This window comes from Scyliorhinus torazame, chromosome 9, assembly GCF_047496885.1.
Source record: "Scyliorhinus torazame isolate Kashiwa2021f chromosome 9, sScyTor2.1, whole genome shotgun sequence".
Classification (NCBI taxonomy): Eukaryota; Metazoa; Chordata; class Chondrichthyes; order Carcharhiniformes; family Scyliorhinidae; genus Scyliorhinus; species Scyliorhinus torazame.
In genome coordinates this window covers 78,171,267-78,189,422 of record NC_092715.1, presented here as the reverse complement: position 1 = coordinate 78,189,422, position 18,156 = coordinate 78,171,267, and the positions used below count along the sequence as shown (strand labels likewise).

Genomic DNA, 18,156 nt, shown 5'->3' with positions numbered 1-18,156 from the left:
AAAGGATGGCGAAGATGATTCTGGATAAGAGCGAAAGTAACAGGGTAGTTATTATGGGAGACTTTAACTTTCCAAATATTGACTGGAAAAGATATAGTTCGAGTACAATAGATGGGTCGTTTTTTGTACAGTGTGTGCAGGAGGGTTTCCTGAAACAATATGTTGACAGGCCAACAAGAGGCGAGGCCACGTTGGATTTGGTTTTGGGTAATGAACCAGGCCAGGTGTTGGATTTGGAGGTAGGAGAGCACTTTGGGGTCAGTGACCACAATTCGGTGACGTTTACGTTAATGATGGAAAGGGATAAGTATACACCGCAGGGCAAGAGTTATAGCTGGGGGAAGGGCAATTATGGTGCCATTAGACGTGACTTGGGGGGGATAAGGTGGAGAAGTAGGCTGCAAGTGTTGGGCACACTGGATAAGTGGGGCTTGTTCAAGGATCAGCTACTGCGTGTTCTTGATAAGTATGTACCGGTCAGGCAGGGAGGAAGGCATCGAGCGAGGGAACCGTGGTTTACCAAGGAAGTGGAATCTCTTGTTAAGAGGAAGAAGGAGGCCTATGTGAAGATGAGGTGTGAAGTTTCAGTTGGGGCGATGGATAGTTACAAGGTAGCGAGGAAGGATCTAAAGCGAGAGCTAAGACGAGCAAGGAGGGGACATGAGAAGTATTTGGCAGGAAGGATCAAGGAAAACCCAAAAGCTTTCTATAGGTATGTCAGGAATAAGCGAGTGACTAGGGAAAGAGTAGGACCAGTCAAGGACAGGGATGGGAAATTGTGTGTGGAGTCTGAAGAGATAGGCGAGATACTAAATGAATATTTTTCGTCAGTATTCACTCAGGAAAAAGATAATGTTGTGGAGGAGAATGCTGAGCCCCAGGCTAATAGAATAGATGGCATTGAGGTACGTAGGGAAGAGGTGTTGGCAATTTTGGACAGGCTGAAAATAGATAAGTCCCCGGGACCTGATGGGATTTATCCTAGGATTCTCTGGGAGGCCAGGGAAGAGATTGCTGGACCTTTGGCTTTGATTTTTATGTCATCATTGGCTACAGGAATAGTGCCAGAGGACTGGAGGACAGCAAATGTGGTCCCTTTGTTCAAAAAGGGGAGCAGAGACAACCCCGGCAACTATAGACCGGTGAGCCTCACGTCTGTAGTGGGTAAAGTCTTGGAGGGGATTATAAGAGACAAGATTTATAATCATCTAGATAGGAATAATATGATCAGGGATAGTCAGCATGGCTTTGTGAAGGGTAGGTCATGCCTCACAAACCTTATTGAGTTCTTTGAGAAGGTGACTGAACAGGTAGATGAGGGTAGAGCAGTTGATGTGGTGTATATGGATTTCAGCAACGCGTTTGATAAGGTTCCCCACGGTAGGCTATTGCAGAATATACGGAGGCTGGGGATTGAGGGTGATTTAGAGATGTGGATCAGAAATTGGCTAGCTGAAAGAAGACAGAGGGTGGTGGTTGATGGGAAATGTTCAGAATGGAGTACAGTCACAAGTGGAGTACCACAAGGATCTGTTCTGGGGCCGTTGCTGTTTGTCATTTTTATCAATGACCTAGAGGAAGGCGCAGAAGGGTGGGTGAGTAAATTTGCAGACGATACTAAAGTTGGTGGTGTTGTCGATAGTGTGGAAGGATATAGCAGGTTACAGAGGGATATAGATAAGCTGCAGAGCTGGGCTGAGAGGTGGCAAATGGAGTTTAATGTAGAGAAGTGTGAGGTGATTCACTTTGGAAGGAATAACAGGAATGCGGAATATTTGGCTAATGGTAAAGTTCTTGAAAGTGTGGATGAGCAGAGGGATCTAGGTGTCCATGTACATAGATCCATGAAAATTGCCACCCAGGTTGATAGGGTTGTGAAGAATGCCTATGGAGTGTTGGCCTTTATTGGTAGAGGGATTGAGTTCCGGAGTCGGGAGGTCATGTTGCAGCTGTACAGAACTCTGGTACGGCCGCATTTGGAGTATTGCGTACAGTTCTGGTCACCGCATTATAGGAAGGACGTGGAGGCTTTGGAGCGGGTGCAGAGGAGATTTACCAGGATGTTGCCTGGTATGGAGGGAAAATCTTATGAGGAAAGGCTGATGGACTTGAGGTTGTTTTCGTTGGAGAGAAGAAGGTTAAGAGGAGACTTAATAGAGGCATACAAAATGATCAGGGGGTTGAATAGGGTGGACAGTGAGAGCCTTCTCCCACGGATGGAAATGGCTGGCACGATGGGACATAACTTTAAACTGAGGGGTAATAGATATAGGACAGAGGTCAGAGGTAGGTTCTTTACGCAAAGAGTAGTGAGGCCGTGGAATGCCCTACCTGCTACAGTAGTGAACTCGTCAACATTGAGGGCATTTAAAAGTTTATTGGATAAACATATGGATGATAATGGCATAGTGTAGGTTAGATGGCTTTTGTTTCGGTGCAACATCGTGGGCCAAAGGGCCTGTACTGCGCTGTATTGTTCTATGTTCTATAAGGTAACCTCGACAGATTTTGTTGCGTGAAACTTTCGGGAGTTTTGTAAACTGGAAAATAGCTTGAGCCGCACCCGTTGTTTACACCACCGCTTTATTCCCCCTTGTCCCAAATTCCCGGTAAAGAAACAGAGATAATCATAGAGGTGGCAATGAAGGCAATGGAACGCCTTATGCATCCACAAGAACCTGAGGTCACAGCGACCAACAGAGCAGAACAGTGTCCCATTTGGGAAGAGGAGATTACAAAGTACCTAAAGGGGAAAAGGTGGCCTCAATGATCTGAGTTTTGTGTGAATGAGGAAACAGGTCCTGGTAGTATAGGACATGTTAGGGACAGTTAGGGACAGTTAGGGAATGCATCAAAGCAAAAGAGAAAGCCTATAATGTGGCAAAGAGTAGTGGGAAGTCAGAAGATTGGGAAGGCTACAAAAACAAACAGAGGATAACAAAGAGAGAGATAAGGAAAGAGAGGATCAAATTTGAAGGTAGGCTAGCCAGTAACATTAGGAATGATAGTAAAAGTTTCTTTAAATACATTAAAAACAAACCGGAGGCAAAAGTTGACATTGGGCCGCTCCAAAATGACGCTGGTAATTTTGTGATGGGAGACAAGGAAATAGCCGAGGAACTGAATAAGGACTTTGCCTCAGTCTTCACAGTAGAAGACATGAGTAATATCCCAACAATTCCGGAGAGTCAGGGGACAGAGTTGAATATGGTAGCCATCACAAAGGAGAAAGTGCTAGAGAAACTAAGAGGTCTAAAAATTGATAAATCACCGAGAATCCTAGAGTTCTAAAGGAGATAGCTGAAGAAATAGTGGAGGCGTTGGTGATGATGTTTCAAAAGTCACTGGAGTCAGGGAAAGTAACAGAGGATTGGAAAATCACTGTTATAACCCTCCTGTTCAAGAAGGGAACAAGGAAAAAGATGGAAAATTATAGGCCAATTAGCCTAACCTCGGTTGTTGGCAAGATTCTAGAATCCATTGTTAAGGATGAGATTTCTAAATTCTTGGAAGTGCAGTGTCAGATTAGGACAAGTCAGCATGGATTTAGTAAGGGGAGATCTTGCCTGACAAACCTGTTAGAGTTCTTTGAAGAGATAACAAATAGGTTAGACCAAGGAGAGCCAATGGATGTTATCTATCTTGACTTCCAAAAGGCCTTTGATAAGGTGCCTCACGGGAGACTGCTGAGTAAAATAAGGGCCCATGGTATTCGAGGCAAGGTACTAACATGGATTGACGACTGGCTGTCAGGCAGAAGGCAGAGAGTTGGGATAAAAGGTTCTTTTTCGGAATGGCAACCGGTGACGAGTGGTGTCCCGCAGCGTTCAGTGTTGGGGCCACAGCTGTTCTCTTTATATATTAACGATCTAGATGACGGGACTGAGGGCATTCTGGCTAAGTTTGCCGATGATACAAAGATAGGTGGAGGGGCAGGTAGTATGGAGGAGGTGGGGAGGCTGCAGAAAGATTTAGACAGTTTAGGAGAGTGGTCCAAGAAATGGCTGATGAAATTCAACGTGGCAAGTGCGAGGTCTTGCACTTTGGAAAAAAGAATAGAGGCGTGGACTATTTTCTAAACGGTGACAAAATTCATAATGCTGAAGTGCAAAGGGACTTGGGAGTCCTAGTCCAGGATTCTCTAAAGGTAAACTTGCAGGTTGAGTCGGTAATTAAGAAAGCAAATGCAATGTTGTCATTCATCTCAAGAGGCTTGGAATATAAAAGCAGGGATGTACTTCTGAAGCTTTTATAAAGCATTAGTTAGGCCCCATTTAGAATACTGTGAGCAATTTTGGGCCCCACACCTCAGGAAGGACATACTGGCACTGGAGCGGGTCCAGCGGAGATTCACACAGATGATCCCAGGAATGGTAGGCCTAACATACGATGAACGTCTGAGGATCCTGGGATTATATTCATTGGAGTTTAGGAGGTTGAGGGGAGATCTAATAGAAACTTACAAGATAATGAATGGCTTAGATAGGGTGGATATAGGGAAGTTGTTTCCATTAACAGGGGAGACTAGGTCCCGGGGGCATAGCCTTAGAATAAAAGGGAGTCAGTTTAGAACAGAGATGAGGAGAAATTTCTTCAGCCAGAGAGTGGTGGGTCTGTGGCATTCATTGCCACAGAGGGCGGTGGAGGCCAGGACGTTGAGTGTCTTTAAGACAGAAGTTGATAAATTCTTGATTTCTCGAGGAATTAAGGGCTATGGAGAGAGAGCGGGTAAATGGAGTTGAAATCAGCCATGATTGAATGGTGGAGTGGACTCGATGGGCCGAATGGCCTTACTTCCACTCCTATGCCTTATGGTCTTATGGACAAACTTGGTGGGATAACCTGCCCGAGATCCACAAGAAGAATTTGAGTAGAGTTCATAAGCCAATGGCAATCGTGTCCTGCTTGGCACAATTGCGAGGCACAGAGGAGGTCGTGAGGACGCTCCGTTATCAGCTTGAGGAGAAAGAGAGGAGTAGAGAGGGAAATGTTAGCGAGTGTGAGAGATTAAACGAGCAACTCCGAGAGCAGTTTGCGGTGAAGGAGAAGGAGATGGCTGATGTAAAACGGGCACACCAATCTTGCAATCACTGCTCTCAGTCCAGAATGGGTTCAGAGATACCTTTGGCCACAGTTAGATCAGGAAGATGGCCCCGATTGGCAGGAACTTAATGAAACGGCCCATCGATATGTGAACGAGACAGCAAGTCAGAATAGAGCCCCCCAGGCCCCGAAAAGGAAAGCATCTGCACCACCGACTGCACAGGCAGCACCCAACCCAATGAATCCCATCACCACGCAGCGTAGAGTAACAACAGAAGACCAACCCGATTTTGTGTACACCACCCCACTAACCATCACCCAGTTAAGAGATGCCCACGATAAAATTGAAACTTTTCACCCCATGTCAGACCCACACCACTTTTTCGAATGAGTTAGGCAACAGACCGTCATGTACGGTCTGGACGAGCAGGAAGAAGTAAAGCTCATAGTGATGAGCCTTGACCCGTCTGTTAGTTCAGCCCTTCCCGACCTACAAAATGTAAGAGGAGGTAGCCTCCAAGCTATGAAAACGGCCATTTTAGATGCCATTGGCTACAATAGAGGAGATCCAGTAGAAGGACTCAACCGATGCAGACAGAAAAAGGGAGAGCATCCAACAGCATTTGCTGGTTGCCTCTGGATCCACTTCACCGCAGTATTCGGTGATTTAACACGCTCCCATTTATCTGTAGACAATATGGCCAAATGGACCCGTATACTAGTCTCCCACGCCACGGAGGCAGGACAAAAGGCACTTGCGAATGACGACCCCTCAGACCCGGCACACAATGAAGTGTGGGTACTGAAATGACTATCTAGAACTTGGGAACAATCCCTCCAGAAAAAGACAGAGCAGGAGAGAGTAGATGCCAACATGAATCCAGTAAGGGCACACCAAGACCCCGCATGGATAAATGAAGGTAGAAGTAAAACGCAGCACCCTAAAGCGCAGGAATGTTTCAATTGTGGACAGAAGGGACATTACGCACGAGAATGCCAAGCCCCCCGGAAACAGCAACAAAATCAGCCCACAAATGCCCCACCTAGGAACAATGCCAGACCTATCCACAGCATTAGCGCCCGTGCAGACAATTTGGCCACAAATGGCACCAATTGACAGTGTTCGGACTCCCCAACTTGGGTCCACAACACACTTTGGGACAAGTCCGGAACACCGGTAGTTGCAGGCACAGTCTGGGGACACCCAGTAGAATTCCTTTGGGACACAGGAGGTTCCCGAACCACGTTAAACTCCTCCACGATGTACCAACGTGATATCTGGCCCACTACAGACACCATCACTCTTAGTGGCTTTACAGGGCACCTCCAGCAGGGACATATTACAGCCCCTGTGGATATCCAGATCGGTGACATTAAAACTAAGCACTCCGTGGATTTACCCATAACAGCAGAACAGATCTTGGGAATAGATTTTATGAGCTCACACAACCTTTCTTTCGACCCCGTAAATAAATGTGTGTGCAAAATGGCCAGAGCAGCACGAGGCCCCGCCACGCTCACAGTAGGAGACTATGCACACAGGATTAGTTCAGTGGGAGAGTACTGGTTTGATCCACAAACCATTACCACGGCCAAAACAGTTAGAGAAGTCTTGAAGAGACATAAAGCATCATTTGCCCAGCACAAGCACGATTGTGGTAAGATCCCAGGAATGGTCCTAAGCCCCAGAAGCAATACTGTTTTCCACAGCAAGCCGAGGGAGAGATAGCTAAAGTAATCCAGAGTTTATTGGACCAAGGAGTAATTCGGCCCGTAGCCTCAACGAACAGTGCCCCGATTTGGCCCGTAGGAAAACCAGATGTTTCATGGCGACTGACCATAGATTACAGGGAATTAAACAAACTAACTCCGTTAGCAGCCCCCACCATTGCCACGAGTCCTGAGACCATGTTAAAACAGGGACTTCAGTCAAAGTTTTTCACGGTTTTGGACATTAACTTTCGGTCCATTCCATTGGACAAAATGTGCCAGTACAAATTTGCATTCACTTTCCAGGGACAGAAGTACACATGGACGTACCTTCCACAAGGCTTCCACAACCCCCCCTCCATTTTTCACAGACAATTGCCAAACAGATTAGCAAGATTTTCCTGACCCGAATGCCTCATTCAGTATGTGGACGACTTGCTCCTACAGACTGACACCAAGGAAGAGCACATTTCGCTTCTTTTGGAACTATTACGACACTTAAAAGAAATTGGATGCAAAATTAACCCCAAAAAAGCCCAAATTTTCCAGAAAAAGGTCACTTATTTAGGTACGGTCATCACGCATGGTAAGCGTGAGATAGAACAGAAATGGATAGATTCAATTGTAAAATTGCCCTTGCCCCAAAATGTTACAGCACTCCGGTCATTTTTAGGACTGGTCGGTTACTGCAGGAACCACATAGACAGTTTCGCCACAAAAGCAGCCCCACTTTACGAGCTCCTTAAGAAACAGGCCCCATGGAAATGACTCCCACAGCACACGGATGCCGTAGATGCGTTGAAACACGCCCTAAGCACAGCCCCCGCTTTGCAGACCCCAGACCCGCACTCCCCATACGCAATAGAGGTAGCAACCACCGACCGAACCCTTACGGCCGTACTTCTACAGGAAAGGCACGATCGTTTAGGACCCGTAGCCTATGCCTCACGAGTTTTAGATCCCGTAGAGCAGGGATTTTCAGCCTACAAAAGGCACTTGCTCGCAGTTTTTTCTCATATATAACAGGACTCAACCCCGTAACCATTTTGACCGAGCAGACCCCGACGCAGCTACAATTAGATGGTAGGCTAAAAGACGGCACCGTAAGCCAAATTTGTGCAGCACGCTGGACCCTACTCGTACAAGGACGCGACATTACGGTAAAACGGACAAAGACGCACACGTTTCTGGCCGACAATTTACACTATGCAGGAACCCCACATGAGTGCGAGATCATTGCACCCAAGCACAACAAAGGCCCCTTTGTTCCCAAATTGGTGCCGAAAAAGACAGGCATCCGACCACAGACGACCCAGCCCACAGATAAAGCTCTAAAACTTTACGTAGATGGCTCCTCCGCAGTTCTAAATGGAAAAAGGATCACAGGATGTGGAATTTATATAGAGGATGAGCAGGGAAGTGCTTTAGAGGAAACCTCATTAAAGTTGCCTGGACATTTAGGTTCGCAGGCAGCCGAGTTAGCAGCCATTGCTTACATTGTGCTGCACCCAGATTCGTTCCCAACTCCAACAGACATATATTCGGACAGTTTGGATGTCTGCAACAGCTTGACAGAATTCCTGCCCCTGTGGGAATCTAGAGGATTTATATCCGCCGACGAAAAATCCCGACCCTCAGCGCCATTACTCAAACACATTCTCCAGACAGCAAAAGGTAGAAAATACAGAATCATAAAAGTTAGAAGCCACCATTGTTCCTCCCCACCCGGTAACGTGAAAGCAGACGCCCTAGCAAAAGCAGGCTCACGACATGGCCACGTTTGGCAAACCCCAGAGAGTGCCCCAGTACATACGGTCCAGGTCTCACAGACCAACATTCAACATTAAAGTACTGGTGGACAAGGATAAGAGTGGTCCGAGGATGAATGTGCTAAATTGGGGGAAGGCTAATTATAACAATATTAGGCGGGAACTGAAGAACATAGATTGGGGGCGGATGTTTGAGGGCAAATCAACATCTGACATGTGGGAGGCTTTCAAGTGTCAGTTGAAAGGAATACAGGACAGGCATGTTCCTGTGAGGAAGAAAGATAAATACGGCAATTTTCGGGAACCTTGGATGACGAGTGATATTGTAGGCCTCGTCAAAAAGAAAAAGGAGGCATTTGTCAGGGCTAAAAGGCTGGGAACAGACGAAGCCTGTGTGGCATATAAGGAAAGTAGGAAGGAACTTAAGCAAGGAGTCAGGAGGGCTAGAAGGGGTCATGAAAAGGCATTGGCAAATAGGGTTAAGGAAAATCCCAAGGCTTTTTACACTTACATAAAAAGTAAGAGGGTAGCCAGGGAAAGGGTTGGCCCACTGAAGGATAGGCAAGGGAATCTATGTGTGGAGCCAGAGGAAATGGGCGAGGTACTAAATGAATACTTTGCATCAGTATTCACCAAAGAGAAGGAATTGGTAGATGTTGAGTCTGGAGAAGGGGGTGTAGATAGCCTGGGTCACATTGTGATCCAAAAAGACGAGGTGTTGGGTGTCTTAAAAAATATTAAGGTAGATAAGTCCCCAGGGCCGGATGGGATCTACCCCAGAATACTGAAGGAGGCTGGAGAGGAAATTGCTGAGGCCTTAACAGAAATCTTTGGATCCTCGCTGTCTTCAGGGGATGTCCCGGAGGACTGGAGAATAGCCAATGTTGTTCCTCTGTTTAAGAAGGGTGGCAGGGATAATCCCGGGAACTACAGGCCGGTGAGCCTTACTTCAGTGGTAGGGAAATTACTGGAGAGAATTCTTCGAGACAGGATCTACTCCCATTTGGAAGCAAATGGACGTATTAGTGAGAGGCAGCACGGTTTTGTGAAGGGGAGGTCGTGTCTCACTAACTTGATAGAGTTTTTCGAGGAGGTCACTAAGATGATTGATGCAGGTAGGGCAGTAGATGTTGTCTATATGGACTTCAGTAAGGCCTTTGACAAGGTCCCTCATGGTAGACTAGTACAAAAGGTGAAGTCACACGGGATCAGGGGTGAACTGGCAAGGTGGATACAGAACTGGCTAGGCCATAGAAGGCAGAGGGTAGCAATGGAGGGATGCTTTTCTAATTGGAGGGCTGTGACCAGTGGTGTTCCACAGGGATCAGTGCTGGGACCTTTGCTCTTTGTAGTATATATAAATGATTTGGAGGAAAATGTAACTGGTCTGATTAGTAAGTTTGCAGACGACACAAAGGTTGGTGGAATTGCGGATAGCGATGAGGACTGTCTGAGGATACAGCAGGATTTAGATTGTCTGGAGACTTGGGCGGAGAGATGGCAGATGGAGTTTAACCTGGACAAATGTGATGTAATGCATTTTGGAAGGGCTAATGCAGGTAGGGAATATACAGTGAATGGTAGAACCCTCAAGAGTATTGAAAGTCAAAGAGATCTAGGAGTACAGGTCCACAGATCACTGAAAGGGGCTACACAGGTGGAGAAGGTAGTCAAGAAGGCATACGGCATGCTTGCCTTCATTGGCCGGGGCATTGAGTATAAGAATTGGCAAGTCATGTTGCAGCTGTATAGAACCTTAGTTAGGCCACACTTGGAGTATAGTGTTCAATTCTGGTCGCCACACTACCAGAAGGATGTGGAGGCTTTAGAGAGGGTGCAGAAGAGATTTACCAGAATGTTGCCTGGTATGGAGGGCATAAGCTATGAGGAGCGATTGAATAAACTCGGTTTGTTCTCACTGGAACGAAGGAGGTTGAGGGGCGACCTGATAGAGGTATACAAAATTATGAGGGGCATAGACAGAGTGGATAGTCAGAGGCTTTTCCCCAGGGTAGAGGGGTCAATTACTAGGGGGCATAGGTTTAAGGTGAGAGGGGCAAAGTTTAGAGTAGATGTACGAGGCAAGTTTTTTACGCAGAGGGTAGTGGGTGCCTGGAACTCACTACCGGAGGAGGTAGTGGAGGCAGGGACGATAGGGACATTTAAGGGGCATCTTGACAAATATATGAATAGGATGGGAATAGAAGGATACGGACCCAGGAAGTGTAGAAGATTGTAGTTTAGTCGGGCAGTATGGTCGGCACGGGCTTGGAGGGCCGAAGGGCCTGTTCCTGTGCTGTACATTTCTTTGTTCTTTGTTCTTTGTTTATTTGGCCCAGGCACAAAAAGAAGATGAGACGCTCAAGGAAATTTTAAAAGGAGACTTCCTTAATAACTTTGATAAGTTTAAAGACATGTTAACGATTCATGAGGGAATCGTATTAAAGGATGATATGTATGTGGTCCCCGCTCAGGACAGGAACCAGATTATTTGTCAATTCCACAACGGACACGGACACCAAGGGATAGAATCCACCCTTGCCCACCTCAGCCCTCTCTGCTGGTGGCCTGATTTAAAAGCCGACGTAAACCATTACATTGAGAATTGTTTGATTTGCGCCCAAAGCAACCCGGACAGATATGCAAAGAAAGGTCAGCTAAGACACATCCGCCCTGTTAATGGCTCATGGACAAACTTGAGTTAGACTTATATTGGTCCCCTCCCCCCCCCCCCCCACCCTGCAGAAATGGACACAAATATGTTTTGGTCGTCATCGACATCTTCACAAAATGGGTAGAAGCATTCCCTTCAAGAACAAACACGGCCAAAGCCACGGCAAAAATTCTGACCGAGCAAATATTTATTAGATGGGGACTCCCCCGTAGTATTGAGTCGGACCACGGTTCACACTTCACAGGCAGAGTAATGAAAAATATCCTGACGATTTTCGGCATAAAACAGAAGTTTCACATTGCCTATCACCCGCAATCCAGCGGTATTGTGGAACGCATGAATCGCACCCTAAAGGCAACACTTAGGAATATGGTACAGCAGCATAATACGACATGGGACACAGTGCTCCCATTCGCACTGATGTTTATTAGAAACACGGTGTTGAGTTCGATAGGTTACACCCCCGATACCCTCATGACCGGACGACCCATGAAATGTACCGAGTATTTATTTGGACTTGATTTGGCCAGCCCTGCAGTCACCGCCCTTACCCACGAAAAAGAGGTGCAAAACATAATGGAGAATATTAAAGCAGCACAGCTCGCTGCAGCTGTTCGACTAGGCGCCAGGAGAAAGCAGAGTAAGACCTGCTTTGATAAGACAGTACACCCGATAGTGTACACAGTCAGATTGCAAATCCTGATCTCCCTGTACAATCCTAGTTCATTCCTCTCCTCCAAATTTGCAGGACCCTACTCATTTTCCAATAAAGTAAGCCCCTCAGTTTACAAGATTACATATCCTAATGGAAAATCAGGATGGTTCCATATAAACCAGCTCAAGGTTTATGGAATGCAGTGCAGCCACTCGCACCACCTCTCACTGGCAATGGCAGACAACGAAAACCCGCCCACTGACAACCCAATCCCACCCTCCCCCAGCCAGGACAGCGCGTCCACAGACACGACTTGACTCTGCCCCCAGAGTCGAATTTCACCCTCACACTGGATTCGGCCGCTAGCGATAGCGATCGCGACAGCGAAAGCACAACGGACACCCTTGATACTCCCGACCAACAGAAAAACAGACCAGGCCCCAGTCACTACAGCCCCAGTGACAGCGACCACGATATGTTCGGCCCCTCAGAGACAATTTATTTGCCTTTACCAGAACCTGACCCACCACCCGATGATAGCGACACCCCCCTTGCCCCTACTGCCCTATAAGATAAGAAACAATAGCACCGCGACAATTCTTATCGACTGATAAGAAACGACGAGATGGATCCCACATCGGCCCACGCCGCATTGGCACTGAAACTCCGGTCACGAGTTTGGCAACCGGGAGATGGTGACGACTCCGAGTCTGACTCCCACCATGCTAACCCCTTTGAGACCCTTTTTGGAATGGAACCTTGAGGTGTCCAGATGATGAGAGAAAGGAACCGATTGAGATTTATGGTGTCATATTCCCTGATGGAACCTGCTCGCTTTATTCTTTAGTTTTAATGTTGAATGTTCTCTCTCTTGTATGACTTTGTTTGTCGATCTCACAGAAATTTCTTGATACAGTTATGACTACTCCTCTGACGCAACATTGCAGTTAAAGGCACAAGTTTGCTGAAAGTCCATAAATATTCAAATTCTCACCGTTCTTGTAAGGTCACTCAGGCAGTGGAGTAGTGGCACTTATCCCCGCCCTGCCTGAGGACCCCCTATGTATTTCGTCAGCCAAGCTCGGGTAGTGGAGCAACGGCACTGATCACCGCCCTACCCGGGGAATCCACCCATTCTGGCCCTCGCTCAAACCTCTTGCTCATACACACCCCATTCGGAAAGTTCTTTTTGAAACTCTTTTGCTGTCCTTTTACAAATGTGGTTTAAAGAATGCACTTTACCACACCTTTTGTTTCCTTTCCGGCGACCCTTCGGTTGCTTACCCCCGCCTGCTATTTACATGTTAAGACACTTGGTTGAAACGATTTTGCACTGGACGGAGAAATTGTCCGCCCACTCAGCCCATCAAACACAGACTGCGAGAGTGCCTGTGACAGAATTTTCTTTTCGGATGTCTTGTCTCACAAATGGTTGTTATAAAAAAAAATGAGGGAGTCACATATGGTGACGATTCTAAATGGGAAATTGACGTTAAGGAAAAACAGACAGACAAACGAGATATTAAACAACAAGATAATAACAGATATTATGCTTGTACCCCCAGGAAGATACGAATAGACCAGAGACAGAGGAAGACACAGACAAGATGAAGACGGACCTGATGACCTGCATCATGATCGTCGTTGGATCAATACAGTTGCGCGCGTTATCAGACCCTATACCCCTCACCACACAGGCACTGAACACGACACCCCTAGCCCGGACACTACACCACACATAGACACAGCCACTGATACCCCCACATGGTGTGATAATATCAATAAAGTGGTATTCTCTTTCGTAACAGTAGAAGCCCTATTGATTATAGCCATACTTTGCAGTGTCATCCAAACGACCAGACTTCAGAAATGGTGAAGGAGAGCCTCCCGCCCTCCAGTAGACACACTCAGAGCCCCTTTTCTCAGACTTCAGCAGATCCCACACTCTTTCTGAACCCTTTTTCTGCCTGATAAATTCCGCGGTTTGTTTTTTTAATAAAGTTACTTTCTCTGTAAATTGACATTAGTGTTAAGTAGGAATGTGATGCTGCTATTGTTTATTTTGTACTGTAATATAAGTTATTTGGTTATGAGTGTAGTTTAGTTAAGGACAGTTAGAGGTTCCCCTTTTGTGTAAAGAAACTGAAATGTATGTTCAAATGTTATAGTTCCCCCTTAGAATTTTTAGAGAGATGTGTTGTATTAGGGAAAACTTAAGTAAATGTTCCAATCTATAGGACAGAGTAGGATAGAACCTGTCCATGATTAAAGGTACCTGGCATACCAGAGAACAGGAGAAGATTCAGTAGTGGAATCCTTCTCGCTTCGCGTTGAGGATCAAGAGGACGGACTGTAGCCACCTGGGATGGCCACTTACAACAAGAGACATAGACGATCGCAAAGCAGAACGGGAAAAATGGACAATGTAAGGTTCAGGCAGGCTCAGAGCCTGAATGTATATTTGTGAGCAAAGAATCCAGATAGCATCGAAACCCCCAACCGATTAGCATTTTGATGGCCCATCTCCGTAAGACAAAAGACTGATACAAACCGATACAATCCCAGACATTTCGGCACCACTCCCTGTACTCAGGAAGCATCAACAACAGGGTCAATGACCGCTTAGGACACTCCCGGCCATCATGGCACCCGCCCTTTATTAGCTCAAATCAAATACAGTGATCAGAACTACCCAATTAATGGGGTCCAAACCAAAGTACCGCCCAAAATAGCACAAAACTCCCCAAGGATAAAGAGAGAAAACACCATGCATTCAATCTCTCTTGGACCTGGCGCTCCGGCAACATCCACCGCCAATTGCAGCACCACCAGAAGCAAGTTCAAATTCAACACCGCTACCAGACGGATGAGCCGAGCTGAGCAGCAGTTACTTCTCCAGACCCAGTAGATCCAGATTCGAACAAAACATTCCTCTGACCTAAGCTGGGTTCCTGAAGTTAAGTAGAGGTTGTCATAGTTGATAGGTGTAGTTTAACTAGTAGTGTTTATGTTGCATGATTAATCTTGTGTGTAAATAAAGTACCATTGATCTTGAAATAACTAACTGGTGTTTGGCTCTTTGATCGCTATCCGGTTGAACCTTGTGATGGTGTCATTTGATACCTGGCGACTCTGAGCAATATAATATCGATATCCAAAGAAAGAAGGGCAACCTTATTTATTGCCATATTTATAGCAGGTAAAAAAAGGCAACAGCATCGCGGGAGCCCCAGAGAATACTGGGATGGGCCCATTAATTATAATGCGAACGGCATTTATTGTATGTGCAGCGTAGAATACATTCATGCCGCTGTCGAACCACTAAAGCATGGATTTTTGGCTGGCGCGCGATTCTCTGCCGATCGCATTTCCCGATTCCGGTATTGGCCAATCCCACCCAAGGTGTGTCCCATTTAACACTGAGGTGTGAATAAATATTTTCTCTCGGATGATCATGGCTCTTTTAAACTCTCCCCGAAAGAGGACTAGAGGCAGGGTTATTGAATATGTTTAAGACAAAAGTATATATAGTCTTGACTAACAAATAAAAGGTTACCAGGGGTTTATAGAATGTCATCTTATTGAATGGCAGATCAGACTGGAAAGGTTGATGTCTCCTGCCCCTCATTCTTATGTTCATAGCAGAGTCAATTTTCCAACCAATCAACATCTTTTTCCCTCTGACTTTTTGCACATTTATAGTACACTTACTGTAGGGCAATTACCCTTTTCTGTTCTGCCATTCAACCCATACGGTCTCATTTGATGATCTATCGGGATATCATCCTTCTTCATGACTATAATTGCTTCTTTAGCCAATATTCCAATCCCACCTCCTATTTTAATCCCGCCATCACATCTGGAATCAATCTCCATCACTGTTGAAATGCTGTTCCTATGTTTCAGTAGTAGCTATGATATCATACTTCCACATGTCTATGTGTGCCCTCAGCTCATCTGCCTTATTCACTAAATTCCTTTCCTTGAAGTTTAAACCATCATGCATTGCCAAATTCTTTTGCTATTTCTAGTCATTGTTTCCTCTGTCTTTCACACTCTGTTAATAATTTTCTGTTTTCCATTTCCACGTGTGTTTCTTTCCCTTCTGAATCTACATGCAGGTTCCCATTCCCCTGTCAAACTAGTTTAAACCCTCCCCAACAGCACTAACAAACCAACCCCAAAGATATTAGTTCCACCTGGATTAAGGTGCAACCTGTCTAGCTTGTACAGGTTCCACCTCCTGCAGTATTATGATATTGTGTGCATGCTATTGTAATGTAACGGTACTCAGCTGAGCAAGGATCAACGTGGGACTGGAGAATAGCACCGCCCACAGTATGATGTATAGAAACACTTGGTAAGATGTGCATCAGAAACTGAACTGCACTAGCCATACAAATAATGTGGCTACAAGAGCAGGTAAGAGACTAGGAATCCTGCGGCTATTACTCACTCACATCCTGACCGCCAAACCCTGTCCACTACCTACAAGGCACAAGTCAGGAGTGTGATGGAATACTTCCAACTTACCTGGATGAGTGCAGCTCCAACAAGACTCAAGAAGCTCAACACCATCCAGGACAAATCAGCCTGCTTGATTGGCACCCTTTTCACAGATATTCACTCCCTCCAGCACCGACACACAGTAGCAGCCGTGTGTACCATTTACAAGATGCATTGCAGGAACTCACCAAGGCTCCAAAGGCAGTATCTTCCAAACCCACCACCATTACCATCAAGAAGGACAAGGGGACCTCTGGTGACGTCATGTAAGAGCACGATGCATGAAAAGTGGCTCTTGGCTGGGTCTTTGTTTTTGATCCCTTTAACCCATTTTTTCAGGGGAGTTTGATGACCACACAACTGCTGTGGGCTTAGGGAACTGTTACTGGTCTGATTAGTAAGTTACTAGTCTGATTAGTAAGTTACTGATCTGATTAGTAAGTTACTGGTCTGATTAATAAGTTTGCGGACGACACAAAGGTTGGTGGAATTGCGGATAGCGATGAGGACTGTCAGAGGATACAGCAGGATTCAGATCATTTGGAGACTTGGGCGGAGAGATGGCAGATAGAGTTTAATCCGGATAAATGTGAGGTAATGCATTTTGGAAGGTCTAATACAGGTAGGGAATATACAGTGAATAGTAGAACCCTCAAGAGTATTGACAGTCAGGGAGATCCAGGTGAACAGGTCCACAGGTCACCGATAGGGGCAACACAGGTGGAGAAGGTAGTCAAGAAGGCATACGGCATGCTTGCCTTCATTGGCCGGGGCATTGAGTATAAAAATTGGCAAGTCATGTTGCAGCTGTATAGAACCTTAGTTAGGCCACATTTGGAGTATAGTGTTCAATTCTGGTTGCCACACTACCAGAAGGATGTGGAGGCTTTAGAGAGGGTGCAGAAGAGATTTACCAGGATGTTGCCTGGTATGGAGGGCATTAGCTATGATGAGAGGTTGAATAAACTTGGTTTGTTCTCACTGGAATGACGGAGGTTGAGGGGCGACCTGAGAGAGGTCTACAAAATTATATGGGGCATAGATAGAGTGGATAGTCAGAGACTTTTTCTCAGGGTAGAGGGGTCAATTACTAGGTTTAAGGTGCGAGGGGCAAAGTTCAGACGAGATGTACGAGGTACGCTTTTTACACAGAGGGTAGTGGGTGCCTGGAACTTGCTGCCAGAGGTGGTGGTGGAAGCAGGAACGATAGTGACGTTTAAGGGGCATCTTGACAAATACATGAATAGGATGGGAATAGAGGGATACGGACCCCGGAAGTGTAGAAGATTTTAGTTTGGAAGAACAGCATGGTCAGCGCAGGCTTGGAGGGCCGAAGGGCCTGTTCCTGTGCTGTACTTTTCTTTGTTCTTTGTACTGCACGGAGTCATGTTGAAATCGTAGACTAAGAAGCCCAACTTGAAGAAGGCTTCGGAGGGTAGCCCGCCGAAGGAAGGTGAAGGAAGGAAGATGGTTGCCGCACGTATTACTTTGGAAACATTGGCTAATTGATGAGTTCTCCTCTTTGTCTTGCTGTGATGTCATTTGCCAGTCACGGAGAGCTTTTCTCTTATTGCCGATGAGGTCTTGGATGGTGTGTTTTTTCTCGTAAAACCAGACTTGCTGTTCCTGGTCTTGTCGCTGTTGGTTTCTTTGTGGCTCAAGACGATGGCTGTCTTCAGCTCTTTACATTTTCCTCCACTCCATAAGAATGGACACTTTGGAGATTATGGAGAAGACATTGTTGGAAGTTCACTGGCATGCTTGGCTCATGAAGCCACACAATGTTGATATTTTTTCTG

General features: G+C 46.1%; 1 protein-coding gene across 4 annotated transcripts in view; it reads left to right on the top strand.

Annotated features, from left to right (window-relative positions):
* The window catches only part of atg10 (ATG10 autophagy related 10 homolog (S. cerevisiae)), a 465,548-nt gene that overhangs the window by 438,399 nt on the left and 8,993 nt on the right, over positions 1 to 18,156 (top strand). Inside the window, exon 8 of one of the 4 annotated variants that reach the window (XM_072516196.1) lies at positions 13,417 to 14,911. The exons of the other annotated variants lie outside the window; for them this stretch is intronic. Within the exon in view, the coding sequence (XP_072372297.1) occupies positions 13,417 to 13,462 (46 nt within the window). The 3' untranslated portion in view covers positions 13,463 to 14,911. Of the gene's footprint in view, positions 1 to 13,416; positions 14,912 to 18,156 lie in introns of those variants that run through there. 4 annotated transcript variants of the gene reach the window in all.